The following is a 25,521-nucleotide window of genomic DNA, read 5'->3' as shown; positions in this document are numbered from 1 at the left end:
TTTTAAAAAATATATATATTTATAGTTATTTACAAAGCCTTTTTATCTCTCGTATTAACTTTTTTTATACTATTAATATTATTTATCTCATATTTTTCTAACTAAAGTATCAATAGTTTTGTTGGCATATATTTATATCATTTTAAATATATTTAATTTATTTAATCCTAATTATTGACGGATGTAAACTTCTTTTCCACTTTTCTATTGATTTATATATTATTCTTAAACTATTCAATATTCAAATTCATAAAAATTACCAAATTAGTAAATGTCTTATAAAATTTTTCATTTAATTGTGATCATATAAAACTTTTACCGGGAGAGATTATTTTTAAAAATAATATTATTTATTTTTTATGACGAGACATTTTTTAAAAGAATAAAAAAATTATATTCAGTATAATTCCTGATATTTCTGGCAAGTGTAAGTCACTTGCGTACCCGCATAGCCTCCCATAGCGATGATTGGGAAGGGACATGGAGCCCCTAGCTTGTGGGACCCGCATTGGTTTGGCTGTCATCGCGAGGGTAAGACACTGGGCAGGAGTTCTGGAGCCTTGGGATTTCTTTTAAACGAAGAGTGTGGAACCCGCCAGAAAGCTCCGATGCCTTTTTCTCTTCTTCTTCGAATACCCGCATCTGTTACCTGCCTTATGATTGGTAGAATAATGGAACAGTGGGACCGAGCATCGAGTCGTTGAAACGGGGTGAGTGGAAAACGAGGGGCTAAGTTATCCGCGCATTGGGACTCTCCGGACTTCGCTTCGGTGTCAAAAGGTGGGGCCCACGCAGCGTGTAAGGTCGGCAACGTCGCACGTCACGTCCCGCCGAACGGAGACGGGCAGACGCGAGAAAAGGACATCCGATACGGGTAATTAGGTCATTTTGTTCAATTCCACGGCTACAAATACTCATTCGACCAGACGGACGGCAGCGTCGAAACTTCGGTCGAGCCACAGAGTTCCGGGATCGCCCCTCCCGTCGCCCTCTATTTTGCTTCCCCCGCCATGGCCGGAAGAACCATGCACGCCGTCCAGTACGACGGCTACGGCGGCGGAGCCGCTGGTCTCAAGGTGCTATGACACTCCCCGATCTGCCCCGTTGACTTCGCTTATTCGTCTTAATTCTGCTTTGCCCACGTTCTGTTCGACCTATGACTAATAGTTTAAGCGTACAAGGAAGTGGGACAGAGTGATTATGATCTAAGCGTCAGCATCAAGGATTAGTTTACTGGAAATCGAGTCTCGAGCTGATGTATGTATGCTTTCTATATGGAGAACTAAACATGTCCTTGATAGTTATGTTGGTGCGTGAAGACAATTGTTGTTGTTGTTGTTGTTGTTGTTGAATGGAGTAAGGGAAGAGCTCTGTTTAGGAACTGGTATATGTGATTGGAGAATGAGATGCCACATAAAACAGAATCGAAGAGAGGCATGGTTTTGATCCATGGGGGGATTCAGTGCACCTGTAGCCACTGTAGTTACTGCTTTGATTTGGTGCCACAACTTTGTGACCTCAGATCAAAAAGTCTGTACACTCTTTGGCTCCAAATCTTAGGGGGATTATGGGAATGAAGGAATTGGATGAGACATCTGACTTGTGCTAAAAGAATGGACTACATAGATTACCCACTTTTAAGATTTAGAATGTTCTCTAAATCATGGTAGTTGGATCTTTAATTGCTTGAATTATAATTGTCATGGTGTGGCACGTTGCTCACTTACCTTCTTTTTTTCTTTAAGACATTAGATATCTTAGCCAGAAAAAATCTTGATTGTAGATATATATAACAAGGCCCAGAGATCAAAACCCATCTTCACCACTTCAAAAGAAAAAATTGACTGTTTATAACAAGGTCCTTTAATATAAATCATTTCATCATGTTTACGACTAAATCGGTTTGTCCTGTTTCAACCATTCAATGAAGATACTATGTTCTGTTCAAAAGTCAAAGTTGATCTGAAGTATTTAAAAAGGAAAATTTACATGGTTCTTATTTTAGCTTACTACCCTCATTGACACATTTCAAGAGAATTGAGTATTTTCCTCGAAACCTTCTACTTTCTTGTTGATTTTACCCTATGTTGTCAAATGGACGTAGTGAAGATGTCGAACCTAACTGTGCTAAATGAACACTAAAGTTTAGGCCGAGGGGCTTTCACCTCTGAGCAGCTTGGGCAACTTTTGGCCAATAAATATATGCTTTGGTCAAGCAATTATTTCAGACTTTATGATGATGGTTCTTGATTACAATTCATTCTTGCTTCAGCATGTGGAGATTCAAGTTCCTTCACCAAAAAAGGACGAGGTGTTGTTGAGAGTGGAAGCAGCAAGCATCAACCAAATTGACTGGAAAATCCAAAAAGGTGTGATGAGACCTCTTATGCCACCAAAATTTCCATTTGTTCCAGGTAAGCTACTGCTTAAATCAAGTAAATGAGTGTCCTTTCCATTATGATTGTCTGCTAATGTGAAATCCTTATGAAAAGAGGCTAGTTTGAATTTAATTTAGCTTTCTGTCAGCTGTATTTAGGTTTCTTGTTGATTGATTGCTGAATAGATTGTTAGCCCCAAGGTTCGCTGTATCATATCGTATCAGCGTTTCGACCCGGGCTCGGTACGGTACAGTACTATTGTATCAAACGGTAAATCAGGGCGTACCGAGCGGTACGCCCGGTGTATTGAATATTTTTTTTATTTTTTCTATACTGTAACAGTGATACAGTATAGAACTGTAGCACTGTAGCGATATCGGGCGGTTCGTGTACCAGTGACCTATCGGACCGGTACGCACCGGATGTACCACCCGATACGGGTGGTATGCTTCGGTACGACAGACCTTGGTTAGCCCTATATTCCTTTTTGGATATTCTGATTTTTTTTTCTTTTTTTGATGTTGTATGCGAACTACTACCATCTGGGAAGGGAGAGAATATGTGCTGCTGAACAGATAAAAATAGATAAACTAATTTTGGTAGAAGCTTTGGAACATTGACAGAATGACTTTCTGTATTGATACGGTAATGATGCAGTAAAGTTTGAAATTTTGCTTGACAAATTTTTTAAGATATCAGCCAGCTTGGCCGGTAAAGATATTGATCAAGATTAAATTTTTCACGAAAAAAGATAAGAAATCCTTATTTTTTAAGTCTCGTATCGGTTGTGACTACCCACTCTCAATGGGCACAATCTGAGAGCTCCTACCTGGAAGCTTGGCTCATGTAGTTTTTTGCATTTGGGCGTCAGCTATACAGTATCAGAGTAACAACTACTTGTGATGTGTCCCATTCATCTCGAAGCCTACTGTACATTTCGTTTCTGCTCTGGTAGCCATCGATATGAGACTAATCAGATCGGTAAATCATATTTTCTTTCTACAAGCACTTTTAAATGTTTACCATAGTCTGCATTCTGAATCACACATGTATACATATATGCATATATCTAGCATTTGGTTCTTGAAACTCTTTAATGGAGGATAGAAACTATGTTCTGTATTTGGTTGGTCACTAGTGACCGATGTAGCTGGAGAAGTTGTTGAGGTCGGTCCGGGAGTACATAGCTTCAAGCCAGGTGACAAGGTGGTTTCCATGCTTAACTTTCGGGTAATTTTTCGAAGTACTCCCCATCTTCAACTTATGAAAGCAAGTTATGTATGGTCATACTAAGATTCCAGTATGCTTTGTATGTTGCTCTTGATATTTGGTTCTTCTTGATCAAATTGACTGCTCTTGATAGATAAGTTTAGTGAGTACATGTTGAGTTCCTGGATCTTTCTAACTTGAGATGTGTGTGGTATGATCAGAATGCAGGTGGACTTGCAGAGTATGCTGTTGCATCGGTGAACATAACAGTGGACAGGCCCCCTGAAGTTTCAGCAGCTGAGGGTGCCAGCCTACCGATCGCAGCGCTCACTGCTCTCCAAGCACTGAGGGATGGTGGAACCAAGTTTGATGGCACCGGTCAGCCCGGGAATGTCTTGATCACCGCCGCCTCCAGTGGGGTTGGGTCTTTCGCGGTCCAGCTCGCGAAGCTGGGTAACCTTCATGTGACGGCCACCTGTGGTGCTCGGAACGTCGATCTTGTGAAGAGGTTGGGTGCAGATGAGGTGCTGGACTACAAAACTCCAGAAGGCAAGAGCTTGAGCAGCCCCTCGGGGAGGAAGTACGATGTAGTGATACACTGCACGGTGGGTATCAGCTGGTCCACTTTTGAGCCAAACCTGGCGGCTAACGGGGTGGTGATCGATTTAACTCCTACTCCGTGGACCTGGTTTCATTCAGTGGTGAAAAGGCTGACCTTTGCGAAGAAGAAGCTGGTGCCGCTGCTCATCTTCGTGCATGACAAGGAGGATTTGAGGTTTTTGGTTCAGCTGGTGCGGGATGGGAAGGTTACGACGGTGGACGACTCAAGGCACCAACTGAGTGAAGCGGCTGCAGCCTGGGCCAAAAGCATGGAGGGTCATGCCACTGGAAAGATCATCGTGGAGATGGGGGGAGAGGAGGCCATGGCTCCGGTGGTGGCAGGATGATATGATGCACGGAGATACGTGAATGTATAAAAGTAACGTGTGTCAAAGGGTTTCAGAGGTTAAAGTGGTGTTGTGTGTATATGTTGGTTGAACAGGTTTAAGCTGCCAGAACAGTATGTCCTTCCATAACGTGTGGCGAACTGATCCTTTTATTGCTGTTGCAAGCAAATCGAAGCAATATTACTGATTAGTCCGGAACAGCTGATATTGGCGATGGTCTGGGAAGGTGTTATTTTGATGGATCATAGGATCGATGGGGGGTGCAATTCGAGTCGGCATATGAATATGAAGCACTACAGAGAAACCTTACATGGAATCGAATAACATGGAAAGGATGATTCTGAGTATAGGTAATTATTTCTAAGTTAATACTTCCTTTTAATTCATAAACTGCACCTCTAAAGTTGCACAATTCAAAAATAAGAAGTGAAAGGAATCAAGTAAATGTTTCTTGAAATAAAAGCAACACACGCAAAAGGCTTTCAAGAAAACTTGTACGTGGCTTCGGAAGCTGAATGCATCGGCGGCCATACTGCATAAACAAACACACAGTGCTACTGATATAATTCCGACTATAAAAAGATAAAAATAAGAAACAACAAAACTGTGAAATGCCAAACAAAAGCGAAAAAGAGCAACCAACCCGGCTTATAAATATAATCGTGGTGCAAGAAGAACATAAGATATCACTAGGAGAACATATCATTGATAATGTTAATCTGATAAAAAGAATCTATATACAAAATAGCCACCACCACCGTGGGTTGTTCTGTTGAACGAGTGTTTTCTTGAGAAAGAGTAGTCGAAACCAGGTTCATGGAGAGTAGTAGTAGTAGGTGATTCCTAACATGGAGAGGAAATTGCCTGAGAACCGACAAGATTTCCTGGACATGGTTTAAGGAAGATTTGACTGAACAATAGCGAGCAAGGTCCCCTTGCTTAGAGGTTTGCAAGGTTAAGAAAGATAAAATTTGCACAGATTCCAAAACTAATTTTAACAGAAGTTTTATATGGTACAGGATCTATACTCGCTTTTTTTTTTTGTCTTAAAGAGAGAGAGAGAGAGATGTACAAGACTAAAAGAACTAAAACTAAGATGTTAAAAACAAAAAAAAAAACTAGGCCTAAGACTAAAACGAAAGATCTATACTTGCCTTGACATTCACTTAGCAGCCCGTTGCACAACAAAAAAAGAGAGAGAGAGAGAGAACAGACAAGAAACATGTTTTGGGTCAGTGCAAAAGAAATACCATCTAGTGGGGTTGTTGAGCAGCTCATACGCACGCACCATCAGGAGAACTGGCTGATCCTCTGCATCTTTCTCTTTAACCAAGGATCATAGTTTTACCAAGGATAATAGTCATCCAAAGCAGACCCTAACTCAAAAGGAAAAATGAGCATAGGGAGATATAGAAAAAGAAGAGAAACAAGAAATTTTATGATGCAAGGCGAAACGTAAAAGGTCAGTGAAGAACACAATCAGAAGCAAGACCATCCTACTCGGATCATCTGGTGTCTTCCCACATCCTACGAACAAATGTAGTTTCTGCATGCAGCGTAACACAAGCATGGGTGATCTGAACAAACAGTGGTAGCTAGTTTCCTGATTCCCAAACATTATGTTCAACAAAACAAAATTGGGCAGAATCTTAGCTGCCAAAAGAAATTTTAAATCAGAAAAATATTGGCTTGGTAGGCTTCATAGCCATACGCCAGACACTACGACCTAATAATGTACCTTCAGAAAATACAGGCAAAGAGTACATAACTAAGCCAAAAGAAAATAAAAAACGAAGGAAAAGTTTAAAGGGCAAAAAAGAGAAAAGAAATATAAGGAATATAAAAATTTTAAGTTTTCATACTATATACAAAAAACAATGTGTAAATCAAAACCATTTCCAGATGCGAAAACCGAGAACAAATGCATTGAGAAAATTTTCCAATTTGTGCTTTAAAAGCTTTACAAACAAACCTTTCTTGCATCGGTGGAACAATGGCCCAATTTGCTTTCATGTTATCCCAGCAGCAATTCTCTTTCGATACCTGCACATATTTTGGATACCACAGGACCACGGTAGTAAGTTGTATGACTAACTAATTGGACACTTCAGAATGGCTTATCATGAAGCCAGTCTTGTATTCAGTTTGCAAATAAGTCATGAAGCTTGATTGGAAAGTAAAGAATCTTGTTTCATGAAGCTACACCGCTAGTTTTGATCTTGGCCTCGACAGTTCTCAGACGACCAACAACTATACCGTGCCGTTCATTGATCACTTACACTGGGCTATCAACAAGGAGTCCTGTTACCCAAAAATAAAGAAGAAAAGAAAAGAAGAAAAAAAAAAGAAACGGGAAAATAGAATTACCATATGAACAACATATATTGTAACAGTAAAAGAAATTAACATAAATTTTAGACTATAACAAGAAATGATGCACCTCATCAATAGAAAATGCTCCATCCATCCCCTGAATAACCCTAACAGCAGATATCCCTGCATTTTTTTTCCAGAGATCAAAAACTCCTAGACCTAAATAAATCACGAAGTTTAAGGCTTCAGACAGCATTTACTAGTAACATAGAAGCTATTGGTGTTTGAACTGCCTAAGGACAAAACTCCAGTTACAACTATATCTGCCAATCATAGAGATAACTAGCTAATCAACTAATTTAATAGAACAATTCATCAACCAGGACAAGCCAGTCGTACAATATGCACTGAAATTTGCAGTCATCCAAGAATACAAAACCTAATAATTATCAAAGAAACAATAATATCCTTGATTTACGAGTCACCTACCAGCGATGCTCCCAAGTGTTCCAGGTACTGAAGACCTGCAGAGACAAACACGTGCAGGTCGATGCACTAAAACTGCAGATGATATCATCTTATCAGCACAAACTCATAATAAGACTATAGAGTTCATTCCTTTGAAGGCTTCATCATTATAGTTCCACAGAACAAATCTTGAATTATCATAGGGAGTACTTCCATGGCAAAGAGACCTCTTCCAACGACATTATCGCCATCTCCTGCAAGTAAAACTCCTGGATCAGAAAAAGAAAAGCCAAGTAATAGACTAATAGCTGCATCTGTATTCTGTTAAGGTCCAGTGGTAAGTCTTCTATGGTGATGATGAGCTAGCTGGGGCATCCAGGACAGAAGAATGTGCGGTCGTCCAATCTTCATTTGACTCTGCAACCTTATCAGCGGACATGTGATTGTTAAGAGAGGAGATCTCCACTACTCCAGCACTCTGTGGTTCACCACATCTGCCTTCATACTTCATCCTGTGACCTCCAAAATTTACCTCTGGATTTTGATCAGTCAAGTTCTCATTAGTGAAAGAAATATCATTCATGTTAGATAAATCTTGTGAAAAATATCCATGGTCTCTGACCATTAAGGCAGAAGAGGATTCCACGTTTCTAATTTCTTTGGAATCACTGGGGTTCCCATGATCAAGGGGTACTGACTGAATTGTCTGTACACAGCTGTATTCCTCAGTTTCACTTTTCTCTTTTATTTTCTCATTATTGCTTAAACCATTGATCTGCCCCTCAAAAAGGGAGCCCACATGAGCAACTAAGTTTGATGACTGCTGATTCATATGACTTGTACCCAGTTCATCTGGTTTGTAGTCACGATCAATGTACCATTCTTTAGTAATGCTTGTAATATTTGTGGAATCAACATTTGGTGCCCCTTCAACTCCTATTTTATCAGGAATGGTACTTTGAGGTCCCTTCAACTCAGTGTATTTACTTTTCCTGGCAGTAATATCTGTTCCAGAAGGTGACATACCACTTTTAGTGTATACCGATCCCTGATCAACATATGGAGGATACTTGGCAGCCAAATCAGCAGTTTTTTGCCAGCAATCATCATCTAAATCTGCTGGGTCTTGCCCAACATTCTCCTTAATTTTGATGGAACTGTGATTCTCAAGTTCAGTAGTCTGGAACTCTGCCTCTTTGTTTTCAGCATGATCATCAGTACCCACCATTAAACTTACTTTACAAGTCACATTTTCAACATTACAATCTTTTGTCAATCCAGTGAAAGTACCTTCTATGTGATTTGTGTCTCCAGTAGAAGCCTTAGAATTTCTCATAGATTCATCCCCAGTCAAACAGGGACTTGACATGTGAGGCTCCAACTTTGAACAGTTGTCAGATTTTCCATGGATGTCATCTGAAATTTGAGATTCCTTGGTGATGACAGCTTCGAGTCCACTAGTTTTTATGTTGTCCTCTTTTAGCTTCTCCACTTTGTTCTGGTCAACAGCAGCCTTGAGGGACCCCTCTTCCAAACGACGAGAAGTTCTGTGAGATCTTGAACTTGAATGATGTGAAGACCTTTTATCATCCCTCAAGTGTGTGGACTCAACAGTTGGACGTTCTCTCTCCGTAGTGGCCGAGTCACTTTTTTCATGCTTCCTGTGACTTGATCTTAAACTCTCATGCCTGCTTGAATATCGTTTTTCAGCATGCTTAACATCATCACCATCTTCCAAGTTTCTGTGCTGTTTTAAAGTTGAAGACTGCACAGACTTCTTATCTCCTATTGACTCGGAGCACTCCCCATCTATATTTTGATCCTTGTTCACAGTGTCAGCTTTTTCAGAACTTGAATCATCCAGCTTAGACCTTTTGTGCTTATTAGCACTTCTCTCATCCTTGGGTGACAAGGACCTTCGTTTAGGACCGCCAGTTGAATGTGCCGCAGACTTGTCTTCCTTAATGTCCCTTGACCTTTTTGGATCTTTAGAGGACTCGTTACTTCTCTCCAATCTTTTATAATCTTGCTTTGACTTTTCGGTTTTTCTGGAGTCTTCTTTTTCATTTGAATGATGCTTTCGCTCAATGGATCTAGATCTAGATCTAGAATGCCTACCACGATGAGAGGAAGACCGATGACTATTTACTGGAGATAATCTACTTGATTTATGATGCCTTGGCGATCTTGAATCGGCTCGAGATGACCTCTTTGTTCTGGAGCTTGCACTTTCTCTGTGATGCTTGGGTGATCTCGATCCAGCTCGAGATGATTTTCTTTGAGGACTTGAACTCCTACTTCTGTTTCTCCTTGAGACAGAGTAATGATCACGTGATCTATCCCTTTCTCGTCTTCTGCTATAGAGATCACGATCAACTCTGTACGACCTGTCATCATGACGTGAATGGCGTGATCTTATTGGTGATCTTGATCTTTGGTCTCGGGAATGTCTCACTGCAGGTGACAGAGACCGAGAATACCTGCTTCTTCGATACTTAATGGGTGACCTTGATTGAGACTTGGAATCACGGCGAGGGATAGATGGGGACCTGGTTAAAGCAAAAACATTAGCAACGATAAATTGAATTATTTTGCTAAAAGAATCAGAATATGCAATGATGAACCAACCAGACTCAGTACAGAAATGATGGTCAAAGCTTATAAGCTATAGTAGACGAGATAGAGGCTCAGTAGATATTTATCATGGTCAATGTACAAGCTAACCATAAGAGATCGAGTCAAATAACAAGCATATATTATCAGTGAAAAAAGAAAAAAGCACTTAAAAACTCCTCAAATATTTTCGAAGGTCACATTCAATTTAATGCTCATTTATCTACAAAAAATTCCAAAGCAAAGAATCAATAAATGGTATGGAATGAGTCAAGAAAATAGTAACATATATAACCTGGACTTTCTTTTAACTTCCTTGTCATCACTAACTAGACCTTCTGCTTTTAACATTTTACTTATTTCAGCTGCCCTTGCTGATGCCATCTCTGTTGCAGATTTCATTGTCGCTGCTCGAGCAGCAGCCTGTTGCGAGGCCATTGCTTGTTGCATCATTAAGGCTTGTTGAAATTGCATCTGTTGCATAGCAACCGCTTGCTGCATAACTAACGGTAACGAGGAATTTCCCACGGCTGATTTAGAAGGAAGGGACTTTGCCATCTCAACATTCAACGGACGCCCCCCTACATCCATGTTGTTCAGTGCCAAAGCTGCAGTTGCTTCTTCTGCCTTAGTATATTCGATATAAGCAAAGTGCTTCGATTCCGTGATGGTGCAATCAACAACAGTTCCACAGTAACCAAAAAGCTGTTTGAGATGATCCACTGTAAGAAGTGGACTAAGATTACTGACTTGTATTGTTTTCTTCAAAGCATCAGATTTGGAAGCCTCATCAGATGAGCCTGTATAATGATCAACAAACTAAAGAAGTCAATATATTGTTCAATAAAATTCAAGGAAAAGCAAAACATTCAATACACGTGAGTGATAAGCATATGTAAAAGCAGGGCCAATAATATCTTCATATGATAATACACATATCAGGTAAATGATATAACATACATGGGTTCCAAAAGGCAACAAAAATTTCAGAAGTTGGAGAGCGTATGAAAAAAGATGAAACCAATCTGAACAATTTGGCTTCCTACTTAGCATAACTGCTAAGCGTGTCAGACTCATTCAAGACGCTGGCTTTCACAAGGTTCAACCCAAAATTCTTAAACTAGGCACTCGGAGGGCACATGTGACACTTACAATTGATAGTTGCAAAAAACACAAACTGATTGTTCAATCCTGCTTACAATTTCTTTAAAAGGTCCAAATAACTCCTATACCTTTTTTTTCATTTTCCTTAGCACATTGCAGTATATTATATCCTTTAGTAATTTTTCTGACAATTAAGCTTAGGACCACAATAAGCATAACAGAAGCAAGAAATAGTGAATGCCCAATACTCGGAAGAACATGACACTTCTTATTCAACCTTCCAGATATACATTCGGTAAGAACATATCCCAGTACTGCAAGAGAACCATGTTACATTATTAATCTAAATCTTCACATAATTTAACTACTATCTCCCTTGCACACTATCATAGTTAATTATTATTGGAATTATAGTTCTTTAGCTTTTAATTGGTGCAACCCCCACGGTTATGCCAATAATTAAGATCAATACCAAACAAAATGATAATAATATACTGAAATTACATAAATTACATAATATACTGATAACAAAATACATAATCAGACGAACCAACATGCCAAGTTATGCAGGCTAGGTATCTGGGGCATTACATAAATTTGCTAGTTTCTATCATAAATTACATAATATACTGATAATAAATTTCCCAGAAGGCTTCTATGACTGCAAATATATGAAATGCCAGCATCATGACCACTATATTGAAGGTTTGCAATGACCAAAGTAAAAGCAAGTCATGAACAATGCATCCTCAATATGCACATAATAAACATATTATGTCTCAGAGAAATTCTCCTACTTTTTGCTGATCCGCTAAACAAGACATTAAACTTAATCTAAACCATCAAACACAGTATGCTTATATAGAAGGATAGCAAACCTGGTGAGCCCCCAGCAGACTGGGCCTGCATCTGAGCAGCATGAGCTTGAAGAGCCCGTGCAGCAACAATTGCTTGAGCAGCAGCCATTGCAGCTGCTGAAGGGGCCATAGGGGCCTGACTCAAGGTCCCCATTGTTGACGTTGCTGCTAGTGCACTCATCAGCAGATTATGTGGTGGGTGATTGAGCTTGCAGTCAGTCTTCGAACATCGTCCATTCAAGTACTCCCGACAGATCTCTCCCAGTGATGCCCCAATCCCCTGCAAAACCACTCCTCCGGCGGATCCTGATGCAACACCAGGCGTCATGCCTAACAGCCCCGGGAATGCCCCAGATACTGAGCCTGCATAGTTTGGCATGTTGGGCATTGTCTGATTCACCATATTGGGGTAAGAGGACACCGCAGGCAAGCTCGTTGCCCCTATGGCTGTGCCGGCGCTAAAAAACACTGGGAACGGGCTCCCCATGATTGGCTTCCCGTTGCAATCAACATGCACCATGTAGTTCCCGCGCTTGGGCACTGCATAGGTCACGGCGTACGCCCCGTCCCCCTGATCCTTAACCATACCCTCTTGATCGGAGCCCCCGACTCCAACACCAGGCGAGATCTTCACCTTGATCTGGGCTCCACCGGTGGGAATCTTCCGGCTGTCAGAATCCTTGGTTACGACAGTGAAGGTGCACGGCGCGCAAGCGGTGCCTCCGGCGATCCCAGCGCCAGCGGCGATGCACTTGGATGGGTCCACGGGGCCGATGGGCTTCAACGCAAGGTCTTCCGGCTCGTCCCCGTCGCTGTCGGAAGATTCCTCCTCCTCCTCCTTCGCCTTGGCCTTCTCCATAGCCTTGAAAGTGGCCTCGAAAGCGGCCTTTGCCGCTGCCGCCTTCTCCGCCTCACTCTTAATCTTAGCCTCCTCTGCCTGCTTCATCCATATGGGCTTCGCAGCCGCCGCGCTCCGATCCGCCATGGATCAGCTGCTGCTCCGGAAACCCTAAAGCAAGATCTGACTTCGGGATTGAGCAAGGACAAATCAACGGAACGAGGGAGCAAACGACTCCAAATCGAGACCGAGACAGAAACCGAGAACGAGATCGAAATCGAGACCGAGCGGACCTTGATTAGGGTTTCCGGTCGATCGATGGAATGGAATTGGGGATTGCGAGGAAATATATGGGTGGTGGGAATACCGAGGGCGTGTTACCAAAGGACTCATTGCTACTTCTTTCGGAATAGTTTCCTACACCTTCATCGATCCCCAATCCAACACCTTCCTGACAACAGTCGCGACGGTGGGATCCACAAGGGAGGCCCCACCGATGCAAGCCGTCACGGGAAACGCGTGTGATCGCGTAATTGCTCTGCGTGAGGAGACGTATTAAGAGTCCAATGTGGTTGGGTCCAACCAAACCAGCCACTTGTACTATTCAGTTAGACTTGGACATGTTTGGTCGAATCCAATTAGGCTTCTCACTGTAATCTTATTGGATCAAAGCTTCATACTATCATCCTATATATATATACATATGTATACATACATATACATACATATGTATGTATACATACATATACATATGTATGTATACATACATATACATATGTATGTATACATACATATACAAAATCTTATTCAATAAATTTTTTTAATAGGGTTAAATGTTATGAAGATGTGAGATAGCAGCTGACTAATATCTTAAATAGTAAGTCAATCTTATTTTTATCATTTGTCTTTTTTAAGAATGGTTATTAATGGCAAGAATAAGGAAAGAACAATGAAATAATCGTTAGTTATAATTGGAGCCACAAATAAAATATTATATTTTGGGGTAAAGTGGGGATATCATTAAACATTTAGTGGAGGATAGCATTTGTTATCGCATGAATGTTCCCTATCCTTATAATTAATTATGATTAGTATCCTAATTTTTATATTTTAAAAAGTAATATTAAGGTTTACACTTACAAAATTAAAACATTTAATCTTAATTATCCTTACGTTGTTAATTTCATCCAATGAAAAAAAAAAGCATGTGTTATCATGTAAAAGAGGGTACGAATAAAAAAAAATAAAAAAATAATTTTACTATCTTTTAAATTATTAATTTTATATAAACTTCTCATCGTGATCGATTTCCTTTTCCCCTCTTGTCGCCACTGTTGTTGTTAATCTTACTCACCCGTCGCACCTCCTTTGATTATCATCCGTCGCTTCATAATCAAAGGCAAAGAGATGGATGGCCAATTGCATCTCATCCTCCTCCTCAACATCATCATTTTTATATTCATAATTTTCTTCGTCAAGACTCTCATCATCCTCACAATCACCGTAGGTAGTGGGGATTTTAGAGAAGGGGCGGAATTAGGGGTCAAGATGATCTCCAAAGGTCCACAAAATGGTGCGTGGGGGTGGGGGTGGGGATGAGCTTGCACTTGATATGGAGGAACTAATGCAACATGTTATGAATCTTGACATAGACACCTTACTTGAACTAGCGAAAGGGGAAGGCCACGAGGTTGTAGAGGTGGTGGGTGGAGTTCACCTAGTTCATGATCAACCGAAACTTTTTCTCTTGCATGTGAAGCTTAGCTAGGTGGAGGGCGCTCCCCCGATGAAGATGATAGCAAGGCCGCATACTCCCAAATCAACATTGTCTCCTCCTCCTCCCTCTACTTTTTTCATTTCATTGTCAGTAAGATTAGTTTAATCGAGTTACTACCTCGAGTGTCGACTCTAGTGAAACGATAACTCTCCTTGCCACAACTATATAGAGGTCTTTTGGGGCATCAAATCTTAAATTGAGATATATTTTCTCTTATTAATCCATGATTTTAATCATTGTGATAAATAATCATAACTCTATAACCCGGGAAGTTTATATAAAATTAATAATTTAAAGATAGTAAAATTATATTTTTAACTTGATGGGAAGAGAAAATCGATGAGAGAAGTTTATATAAAATTAATAATTTAATATAGTAAAATTATATTTTTATCCTTTCATTCGCGTCATGTGCACTTTTTTTCGATCAACAAATTTAACAATGTAAAAAGAATTGAGATTAAATATTTCACTTTCGTAAGTGTATGAACCCAATACTATTTTTTAAAGTATAAAGATCGAAATACTAATCATAATTAATTATAAAGATAATATATAATTATCCCTTATAAATCACGTATGAAAATCTCACATATGCGTAGATTGAATAATAAAAATTAGTTTTTTTATAGGAGAAGATAAATGTTAATAAGAAAGCATGTCATAAAATAAATTTAAAATTTTTATCCTAATATCTGTTGCAGGAGCTCTTTCATATGAAAGTTTGTAATTGAGCTCCTATTTATTTCATATCTAAGTAGCTTTCTTAGCTTTCGTATCTCATCATGATGCGCCTCGATGACACACTAACAGAGGAGACAATTTGAGATGTCATTTGTGTTCAGTGCATATTAGAATTTCAGAAAAATAAGAAAAAGAAAATAAAAAATAAGACTACTTTTCAATTTATATATTTGAACTCATCCAAAAGCACAATATTTACAATAGCAAAAAGATAAATTATAATTTTTTGAAATAAACCACCCATCCATTTATCTCAATCGAAATTCTTATCTTTTCTCGCATGTAGTCATAACTATTTGAATTAATTTTATCATATCTCTTAATTCAAAATAATTATAATTTAAAATTATTTTTTAAAACTAAAAATATTAAAGTTTTTATAAATATGACTGATCCTCCAATAGTCTATTTGAACTTTTCTTTCGTAAGTTAGTTCACGAATGAAAGTGATGTTAAACTTTAATGTGTTTGATACGTCTATAAAAAGATAGGATTCTTAGTCATTGCATTAATAAACTTGTTACGGTTGTATATTTTAATTGGTTCATCTTATTTTTTTTATATTTACTAAAATTTTTTGAAGTTAAATTGTTTGAAATATCATACTTATAACCATAATCTATTTTTGAGAGAATAATATTTTTTTTATTTTTTTATTATCTATGAAATAACCATTCAGCCAAGGCTTACAATATATCTTAAATTATTTTTTCTCTCATCTCCACAATCAACCCAATCACTATCAATATAAGAATATAACTTATAACAGATTTCATAATTGAGAGTTCTCTATATATAAGAACTCTCTATAACTTATAACAATCTAGATAATAAATTAATCATAAATATAATATCAGACCTTAAATATATAAGATAAATTAATCCTTCAATTAAACTTCTATATAATTTCTTATTTAGTTTTTTCAATTACTATTTGTATTTATTATAGTATTCATTAGCTTACAAGCTGTCATATAAAATCTTCTTAATAAATATTTAACATATTTTATTTATATAGATTTGAGGAAATTTTTTTTCTCATATACTTAATATATATATATATATATATATATATATATATATGTATGTATGCTATGAGTTTGATAGGCTAACTAACCTATCAATTTCATTTGGTCTAAATTACTAATCAAAATATTTAAGCTAAAATTCATAATAGTATAAGATAATATTAATCTTGCTTACTTTCGATTTAAGAGTAATCATACGTTACAATATATATATATATATATAATATGATGATTGATGCTCAAATCATACGAAATATAGAGTTGGTTATTTCAATTTTATTCTGCCATGATGCTCTTTCGGAAGAAGCAACCCGTTGCTACCTCACACTCTCCTCCATCTGGAGTTGTCGGATGGCGAAGGGAGGAAGCTCAACAATGACGAGGTCGTAAGCTTATGCTCGGAGTTCCACAACGGGGGCACTGAGACTACAACCACGGTTCTACAGTGAATCATAGAGAACCTGGTGAGGCAGTCGGTGTTGCAGAAGAAGCTGAAGAAGGAGATCGAGGAGGTGATGGGGACACTAGAGCGATGCATTCCAGGATAGGATCTAGAGAAAGCGACATATCTGGAAGCGGTGATCTTGGACGGCCTGCGGACGCACCCGCCGGCGCACTTCCTGCTGCCACACATGGTGAGGGAAGACGTACCACAGGGAGCAAGGAGATCAAGATGATGCCACTTGGTACGGGGAGGAAGATATGCCCCAGAATGAGGCTGGCGATGCTCCACCTCGAGTACTTCATGGCCAATCTGGTGTGGGAGTTCCAGTGGAAGCCCGCAACCGAGGAGGAGGAGGAGGACGTCTTCGTGTTGAAGAAGCTCGTGTTCGTAGTCATGAAACATCCATTGCGTCCCCGACTTGTACCACAACTTATGTTACCAGAGAGGTTTCCACCACGACCTCCATACCGAGTTAGGACAGGAGTGCGTAATTACTTAATATAATTGGCAATTTAGCATAAATCTAAAATTTTATGTGACAATAATTGGAAATGGACTTTTCAGGATTCCCTTAATATTAATTTATGGAAAATGAATTGTAATTGTGGAAAACAAAACTATTTAATTGGTCGATCAACTCAGCCGCGTATTTAAAGGGCAGAACGAGAGCGGTCCCACGGAAGCATGCAATGGCAGCTTGCCAGGTCGGCTCGAACAAGCCTGCACGCTGTTTCGTCCAATATACTCTTCGTTTCTGAGACTGCTACATCGAGATCGGGCCCTACGCAGCACCACAGAAAACGCAGCAGCGACGACAACGACAAAGAGCCTAGAAAAGGGGGAGACGGACCGCTTTCTTCCTCTGCTGCTGCTCCTCCTCGGCGGCCGAGCGCAGAGAATTCGAGGCAATGCGACCCTTCCCTCCTCAGCGGAAGTCATAGCTGATGGCGCCGAGGCGCAAGAAGTGGACGGAGGAGGAGGAGCGTTCACTCCTCGACAAGTACGCCGAGATGGCGGCCGACGGATCCATCTCGCGCCTACGCACCCGGGAGCGCCGATTCCGGCCCATCGCCGCCCACGTCAACGCCGCTCACCACGCCGCCGATCCTGCCGCCTACCCCTTCCTCTGGTCCTGGAAGGACGCCGCCAACAAGGTCCACAACATGCGCCACCAGTACCTCCTCGTCAAGCGCAAGCTACTCCTCCTCAACCCTCCCCCTACCTCATCCTCATCCTCCGCCGTCGCCGCCACTGCCGCCGTCGACTGGGACGAGCAAGGCCTCTCCCGCTGGTCCAACTTCCTCCGCTACCGCTCCGTCTTCGGCGACGCCCCCTTGCCCTTGACCGACCCCGCCCCTGCTCCCGGGGAAGCTTTCGACAACGATGGCGAGCTCGCCCTAGGGTTAGCCTTCGACGACTGCGCTGAAGGCGGAAGCGGAGAAGGAGCCGATCAGGAGGTCGGCGACGACGAGGGTTTTGATTTCGATGATGTGGCCCCTGTCGCTGGCTCTGTGCCACAGCAGCCCGCGCGACCTCTGGCGGTGAATATGGGAAGGATGAAGCGGAGGAAGAAGAAGCGGGCTGAGCGGCGGCGAGCACTGGCGGCTTGGAAGGAGTGGGAGGCAAAGATGGAGGACAGGGAGGCGCAGTGGGAGAGAGCGAGGATAGAAAGGGAACGGGCAGAGGTGGAGGCGGAGAAGGAGAGGGAGCAGGAAAGGAGACAGGTGCAAAGACAGCGGAGGGAGGAGGAGATAGAGTGGGAGGAGCGTATGGAGGGGAGGAGAGCGGAGTGGAGGAAGCGGATGGAGGGGATGCTGAGGGAGCACCGAGTTGAGATGGAGCAGATTCAGGCAAGGATCATTCACGAGCAGCAGAGCGTGGTTGGGCAGCTTCTGGGAGTGCTATCACAATGGGCGGCGAGCCCTGTTTTTGGAGGGCTCTCAGATGCCACTGGTGGTGGCACTGCATTGGGACAACACCATCACCACCAACATCAGCCACACCACCAGGCTGTACCCTATCTGTCTCAGATGGTGCATGGGTTGCACCATGTGAATGGTATCGTTCCAGGAGAGAATCGGGTTGATGGGGATGGACATGAGGATCATTTCATCGTTGATGATTGACTAAAATTAGGGCTTTGGATCTCTTTATATGAATGGAGGTTGTAAACGGATCACTCAGATACAGAATTGTGTTGGCAGGCACATGCAGGAGAACAAGTATCGAGAATTAATTATCAGAGTTGGAAATTTGTAAATGGCTTCATGCTGGACTGGAGATATTATAGGTGGATCTTGATGCGTACTAGGTCTGTCTGATCATCATTCTTTCTATTCTCAGCTGTAAGGTATGTTGTCAATGTGTCTGTCCTAGCCAGGCATCTTTCATATTCATTATTCATCGTTCATATGAATGAAGCTGTAGTTATACTGAGATATAGGTGTGCTTCTCAAGTATTTTAGCAGCTCATTGGGTTCCTTGTTGATTCTTGGGATGGAAGAATGGCTAATGCGGTGTCTCAATTCATGTTTACAAGTTACATTATAATTTCTTTTGTAACATACTTTACACCTGTGTTACTTAGCTATAGCAAATTTATTGACGGTCATCATTAGAAATCTATTGATTGATGGGTTTATATCAATTAAGTTTCAGAAAAAATGAAAACTTATTTCTAAGTTACTGGTGGAGGTTGAGTAGGGGGTGTACATTAATATGAGTGGTGATATATTTGGCAAGTTGAAGCTTAGTATATAATGATTGGCTGTTATAGTTTCATGGGTTTTTAATGAGTTATAGTATGGAAAGTGGATCGAGAAGTAGTCATTTTCAAACTTGACTTTTTAATTCTTTTTAATAAAAGTTGTCCTTGGTGGCAAGTGGCAATCCTCTTATGGCTTAGGTGGAATCATTAGGTAGCTAGCCAAGGCATGTTTGAAATGCCTTAAATATCAAATTATATTATATTTTAATTTTTTTATTCCCATGACACCATTACAATTATTTTAGTTAAGATAATTTTTTTCTGAAATTTAAAATAGTCAAGTTATTATCACAACTTGACCTAATGGGATAACTGACCTATTAACTTTGTTGACCCTAAACTACTAACCCAAAATGTCAAGTCGAAATTAGTAGTAATAATAGTGCATCCATCATATCCTTACTATTCAATTTTAGCCTTTGCTTACTTTTGATGTAAGACTAAATCGAGATATTATAGTTGTCGTACCGCATAGGCAGTTATAGACATTCCTTGTGGGCAGCCCCATCAAAAGATTGAATAAAAATGAGTAAGAGACTATATTGCCCTTATGAATTACTTTAGAAAGTCTTAAATTATCAAATCTTCATAGTTTGTTATTTTTGGACTTCTCAAATAACTTGTACTTTTAAGTGATAGTGCATCATGGACATTGAAATCGTGCCTAATGAAACATTTTGTTTCAAATCCTAGAAAATAGCATTTCTTCTAGTGATAGAATGTGTTTGAAACACCAAAAAATGGCAAGGAAGAAATCTGATTATGTATATAGTGAATACTCATCACCACAAGATGATAGTCATAGTTTTCTTTTTTCCGTTTCTTTTGAGGGGTGATTGTTATAATTTAGATCATAAGTCCATGAGTTCCAATTTTGTAATAATTTCTTTTATTGTTTTTTAAAATAAAATTTCTTTTGTTGTCAAAAAGAAAATGGAGGATTTGCTATGGGTTTGTTTATTCAGATATGCTATGGGTTTTGGAGTTTCATTGTTGTACCTAAAAAGTTGATGATCAAATTATATTTTATAGTATTGAGTGAGTTAGTTTATTCTATTTTCAAAATATGGAGTTTTTCGTTTTTTCAAAATACCGGTCCAGTTTTTGTTTTTCTCAAAATACCGGTCCAGTTAAAAGCTTAAGATGATAGTTTATCATTTACATTCTAGCACTCTCTCTTACCTATTAGATACCAGAGCAAAATGGCAAAGCCCAACATGTGGAACATATGGAACTTTGGTTAGAAAAGGGAATAGTTGTACATCTTGGAGTTTCAAATAATAGATCATTCAAATATCTTGTATTTAACCTCAGTCCATCTAAAAGCTTAAGCTGATAGATTAGATAAGCTTATGCTAATCAAGGATCGCCGTTTCAGGTAACATACCCGTTTTAAAGATTTGTTGGACCGATACATACCGATCAGTACCAATGTCCTAACACACAATACACCGGTATATACTGGTGTTTTGGATAGAAAGAAACAGAGGGAGAGGAGGAATGGTGGAGGAAGGAGGAGGGATGAAGGAAGAAGAGAAAGTGGTGGAGGAGGAAGAAGAGGAGAAGAAAAGGTGGGATTGTACCTAGGAAGAAGAAGGAATGCAGCTGCAACGATGTTAGCAGCGGCAACAGCGAAGAACGCGAGAAGAGGGCTCGCATTCGTGAGCCCTAATTTCTATTTGATTTTTTTTTTCTTATTGTAATGCTTAGTTAGATGGGTCCCACTGTTTTTTTTATTACTTTTATTGAACTGGATCGAGTTGCCTGAAACGGGGGTGGTCCGTGTACCGGCGCATGCCCGGACCAGTACATATCGCCCTCTTCATACCATTTAGGGTGGTACAGCAATCACTGGTACTAATTATATTCTAATTACAGAACGTTATGCTGCTTTGGTCGTGTTGTTTCCACATGAAAGGATGAAAGCCTCCTTGATGTTTGAAGTTTGAACCACATTGAGTTCTACAGAAAAGATAAAAACTGCTATTGCTATTGTGTAACTTTCTTGAGTGTATGTAGATGCATAAATGTGCTAAGAATGACAATCCTGAACCAGAAGTCCTTTTTCTTGTACTTTGAGACTACAACTTATGTCATCTTTCAAATCTCAAAGTGCATACAAGGGAAGTATATGTGAGTGCTTTGTATCGTATCTATGGTTCAGCTGTTGAAGATAATGCTTCTCTACAACTCCATGCAAGTGTCTAATTGTACATCATGCTTCTGAGTGACTATGGAAATTTTCAAGCGAGATAAAAGCTAGTGGAAGAGTTCTTCGGGGGAACAGTTTTATGTAGAGTTCTCACTAGCATAGAAAGGCTTTTCTGTGTTGCATCTTCTACGATGGCATCATTTGGGTGCTTCACTGCTTTGATTATGATCCAGACAACATATCAGAAGAATGTCTGCTTAACTGCCGTGATATGATATATCAGGAGTTCATCTGCTACAAATAACAGACAATTGTTTCCTTTCTTAACACCTTGCCAGTTTCACATTACTGTTTTTTCAAATTCTAGTTTAGATAAAATGCAGTCAGATTAAATCTATAAGTCTACTTCAATAATTTTGATGATTTTTTTTTTCTGAAATGAGTCCGTGGATTCATTTAAATGGTATTTTCAGATTTTGAACACGGGATGAGCATCTCGTTGTGCTGGCACCAGGTTTGTTATTGATCCTCAAAAGATGTTTCCTACCAGTAGCATAAGTTCACCAGTCCTCATCTGATTACTTGTATGTTTTTGACCTGTGACTTGTGTGAAAGTATAGTTGGGCATTTTTCTCTCAAATTGTTCTCTTCTTGTTGACGACATCTCAAATTGTTCTCTTCTTGTTGACGACATCTCTGTATTGCTACCTCCTGCTTATGGTAGTCGGCTAGCAGTTAAAAATACAAGCATGTATCTCAACTGAAGGGACATGCTTATTTTAGACATTGTTTTTCACATCCTTATTTGCATCCTCAAGCAAGCAACCTACATGTAGCAAGTACATGCAAAGGAACAACATGACAATGTATATGTTCATATTTCTCACTCTACAAGATTTCACATATATGCAACATTTTAGGCCCAAAGTATTATGAACATGTTATACTTAACATGCTTGGGTCCCTCTAATACAATTTTCTATCTCGATCTTGCCAGGTTTTTTGTTGTTTGTTCACATTTTTTTTTAGTACACCAACTACTGGAATGGGTTATTGATATTGAACAATGTCGAGCATTTTACCTAGTTGAGTTTAATGAATATTTTATTTATGTTTGTGGTTTGTCCTTCTAATGTTGACCATCATATATGTGTCTTAGTAGTCATTTACAACTTTTGGTCTTGAAATGGAGATACCCTGCAAGGAGTAGATCTGTTACCACTTTCCTATTCTAAACTAATGGAGCTTTGTACCTTATGTTTGATGCTTGTCTGTAGCTCTCATGGACGGAGCTATAACACCCCAATTAGTCCCACCACATCGGAAGTGGGCAAAGACTAAGATTGACTTGTAAGAATTTGATGAGTATACTACTGTTAGCTTCAGCTTAAGTATTTTGAGCTAGTGGTTTAAGTTCAATGAAGTTAATTGACTAGTTCTCCCATCAGGCCGGGTCGTGAGTATTGGTATCATAGCCAACCTAGTATAGGGGCACGGTGAGGGGCTCGAGTAGGAAAAGACTATCCGTGGATGGGTAACACGTCACAACATGGAGCCACCATTAAGCTATATCTCACATGTACTATGCTAGAGTTTATTCTGAGTTATATTGGGCTTTGATGAGGACGTCAAGCTATGGGAGATTGTAATATCCCAATTAGTCCTATATCGAAAGTGACAAAGACTAAAATTGACTTATAAGGGTCTGATGGATATACTTCAACTTAAGCATTTTGAGCTAGTAGTTTATACTCAACGAAGTTAATATTTTAGTTATCCCACTAGGATGGGTTGTGACAGGAGCAGATACACATGTGAGTCTTCCATGCAGCAGAGCATTGTCAGGCTGCTCATTTAAGTCCTCTTAAGTGGGTGGCAAGCCTTGATGTTGGAGAGTGCTTGATTTGGAAAGAACAATATTGGTGGGTGTCGAAGACTTGCACCATGTGAAAGCCCTTTTTTTATTTTGTAACTTAAGTCTATAGAATTTGTAGGAGAAAAGTTGGCTATGGCAATGACTCATGAGGACTGGAATGGAACATGGATGCTTGTCTAGCATAGCATAGCAGGAAATGATTCAGAAGGTATAGACGAGGATGGTATGAAGTTGCCTTCTTCATGTGCTTTTTGTATATTGGCCGTAACATAAGATTGGTATGTCATTCCAGCAATTATGTATGTCTGTGTTAACCAGTATTCTAACGAATATTTGTTTTTTATGATTACTCATATTGTTGGTATATTCACCAGCCAAATTGAACAAATCAAGCTGCAATTACTTTGGCTTTGGAGTACTTCGAAAGTTGAAGTGGCTCAAAGGGTTTTGACTGAGCCAGGTTGTTTTGATTAAGATGAACGTTCGAAAGGTACATTTCTACAAGTCTAGTTTATGAGGTTGTTCAAATTCTTGAAACTTCCTTTTCTGTCATGTTTAAGATGACAACTAATACTAGCTTGAGTTTCAAAAGAGTGGAAAAGAAGAGATTTTATTATTGATCTGATGTTTGGATTAGATGACATTGATCTCTCACAAAAAACTGACAATGTACTCATTCAACTTTATTATCAAATGCTCACAAGGAATTCCATAATTTCATCAGATTGGAAGGCTTGGTATCCAGTCCTTAGGCCAATCAGAAAATGATGCAGTTCTATTGACTTGAAAATAGTGTCATTGATGCAACCCAAAAATGTATTCCTTCAACATTGTTGAACACTTCTTTCTTTACCCGTACTATTTTTTGCATGTACTGCCATGTTTTGTTTTAGTATGGAAGTTCTGTAAGTTTTGGAACCAAACACTGTGAGAGGCAAACTTTGACCCCCAAAGCATAATGTTGTAGAAACTAATGCAAAATGCCTAGTGTGATCTTTGAGTGAAGCATGGTAGAAGCGTATCTAATGTCACTTGGCATCTCTAGAATGATTTTTGAAACAATAATAAAACCTAGTCTTTGCATGATTTTTCTGTTTTGAAATTTCTTATAGTTGGGATGTGACCGTAAGATTACTCCTCTGTGAACTGTGATCAATAATGAGAATTTTCTTGTAAAGTTAGGATAATATACATTTAACATAATCTAATAATATTAGGAGTCTTGTGCATTAGACTGATAGTTTCATGTTTTGTTTCTAGTCAGGAAGTGGACTTCATCTATGGAATTAGATTGAAAAGAAGCCTCCCAAGAACATATTTACGTAACATCAATTTTGTTTTTCGTTTGGGTGTGTTTCGTTTCATTCTATATTGTCTAATTAATTGAAGGAAGGCTATTTTTATTTTTCTTATTTTTCAGTTTCACCCACCACATCCATGACGTCCCATCGAGAAGGGCGTTTACTCCTTCCTGCGCGGGCTGCTGCTAGGGGCCGTGGCGATGCTCGACTCGGCACTCTGGTACTCGTCGCAACGAAACTGAAGCAACTTGATCCGGTGAGCCAAGACAAAGGACCAGGTTTGGAGGAGGGGGATGCAACTCTTGTGGAGCATAGTAATGATGGCACAGGCAGCATTGCTGGGATGGGTTGTGCTGTAGACCCATTTTGGGAGCCGCATCACCTTGGAGGGATTCGACGACGTGCCCTGGCAGAGGTATTCCATTGTGGGGACTGACACCAATGGCGGCATTGAGTCTAAGGGTGGAGGTGCTGGCTCTTGGTGGGGCATTGCCACCACCTTGGTTGCCGCCAAGGTTGCCATGAGGACAACAGCGACCAGCTCCATATTGGATATATATATGGAGAGAGAAAGAGAAATATTTGTGATAGAGAACTTGTGGGGAAGAGGTAAGAGGGAGAGAGTATTAATTCTGCACATCCACTTAAAGCAGTTTGATTGAGAGTGTTCTTGTTGTTTTAGTAACTGAACTGTACCCAATGGT

The 25,521-nt window shown here is 39.8% G+C and overlaps 3 protein-coding genes across 11 annotated transcripts; 2 read left to right on the top strand and 1 right to left on the bottom strand.

The window, feature by feature from the left end:
• The first annotated feature begins 919 nt into the window (after window positions 1-919).
• On the top strand, window positions 920-4,724 carry LOC135615511 (chloroplast envelope quinone oxidoreductase homolog). Its single transcript, XM_065114130.1, has 4 exons — window positions 920-1,076; window positions 2,273-2,414; window positions 3,517-3,608; window positions 3,809-4,724. Exons 1-4 carry the CDS (start codon window positions 1,011-1,013, stop codon window positions 4,532-4,534), a joined length of 1,026 nt encoding a protein of 341 aa, XP_064970202.1. The 5' UTR covers window positions 920-1,010; the 3' UTR covers window positions 4,535-4,724.
• Window positions 4,725-5,489: 765 nt separating this feature from the next.
• LOC103989257 (uncharacterized) lies at window positions 5,490-13,082 on the bottom strand. 4 transcript variants are annotated; one of them, XM_065114127.1, is made up of 7 exons: window positions 11,911-13,081; window positions 10,224-10,728; window positions 7,337-9,864; window positions 6,975-7,030; window positions 6,740-6,835; window positions 6,507-6,577; window positions 5,490-6,080 (listed from the first exon to the last, which is right to left on the bottom strand). In XM_065114127.1, exons 1-3 carry the CDS (start codon window positions 12,872-12,874, stop codon window positions 7,662-7,664), a joined length of 3,672 nt encoding a protein of 1,223 aa, XP_064970199.1. In that variant the 5' UTR covers window positions 12,875-13,081; the 3' UTR covers window positions 5,490-6,080; window positions 6,507-6,577; window positions 6,740-6,835; window positions 6,975-7,030; window positions 7,337-7,661. The 4 variants fall into 4 exon arrangements, with proteins under 4 accessions (XP_064970199.1, XP_064970200.1, XP_064970198.1 ...); XM_065114128.1 differs by having other exon boundaries at window positions 5,490-5,910; XM_065114126.1 differs by lacking the exon at window positions 5,490-6,080 and having other exon boundaries at window positions 6,436-6,835.
• Window positions 13,083-17,513: 4,431 nt separating this feature from the next.
• LOC103989256 (uncharacterized) lies at window positions 17,514-25,390 on the top strand. 6 transcript variants are annotated; one of them, XM_065114123.1, is made up of 5 exons: window positions 17,514-19,071; window positions 22,114-22,154; window positions 23,891-24,006; window positions 24,777-24,838; window positions 24,937-25,390. In XM_065114123.1, the coding sequence occupies exon 1, from the start codon at window positions 17,666-17,668 to the stop codon at window positions 18,845-18,847; it is 1,182 nt and encodes a 393-aa protein (XP_064970195.1). In that variant the 5' UTR covers window positions 17,514-17,665; the 3' UTR covers window positions 18,848-19,071; window positions 22,114-22,154; window positions 23,891-24,006; window positions 24,777-24,838; window positions 24,937-25,390. The 6 variants fall into 6 exon arrangements, with proteins under 6 accessions (XP_064970195.1, XP_064970194.1, XP_064970193.1 ...); XM_065114122.1 differs by lacking the exon at window positions 22,114-22,154; XM_065114121.1 differs by having other exon boundaries at window positions 22,114-24,006.
• The last annotated feature ends 131 nt before the right edge of the window (window positions 25,391-25,521 follow it).

Source organism: Musa acuminata, chromosome BXJ2-6 (genome assembly GCF_036884655.1).
Source record: "Musa acuminata AAA Group cultivar baxijiao chromosome BXJ2-6, Cavendish_Baxijiao_AAA, whole genome shotgun sequence".
Lineage (NCBI taxonomy): Eukaryota > Viridiplantae > Streptophyta > Magnoliopsida > Zingiberales > Musaceae > Musa > Musa acuminata.
Note: the sequence above shows the minus strand (reverse complement) of the source record. Positions and strands in the feature narration are given on the sequence as shown.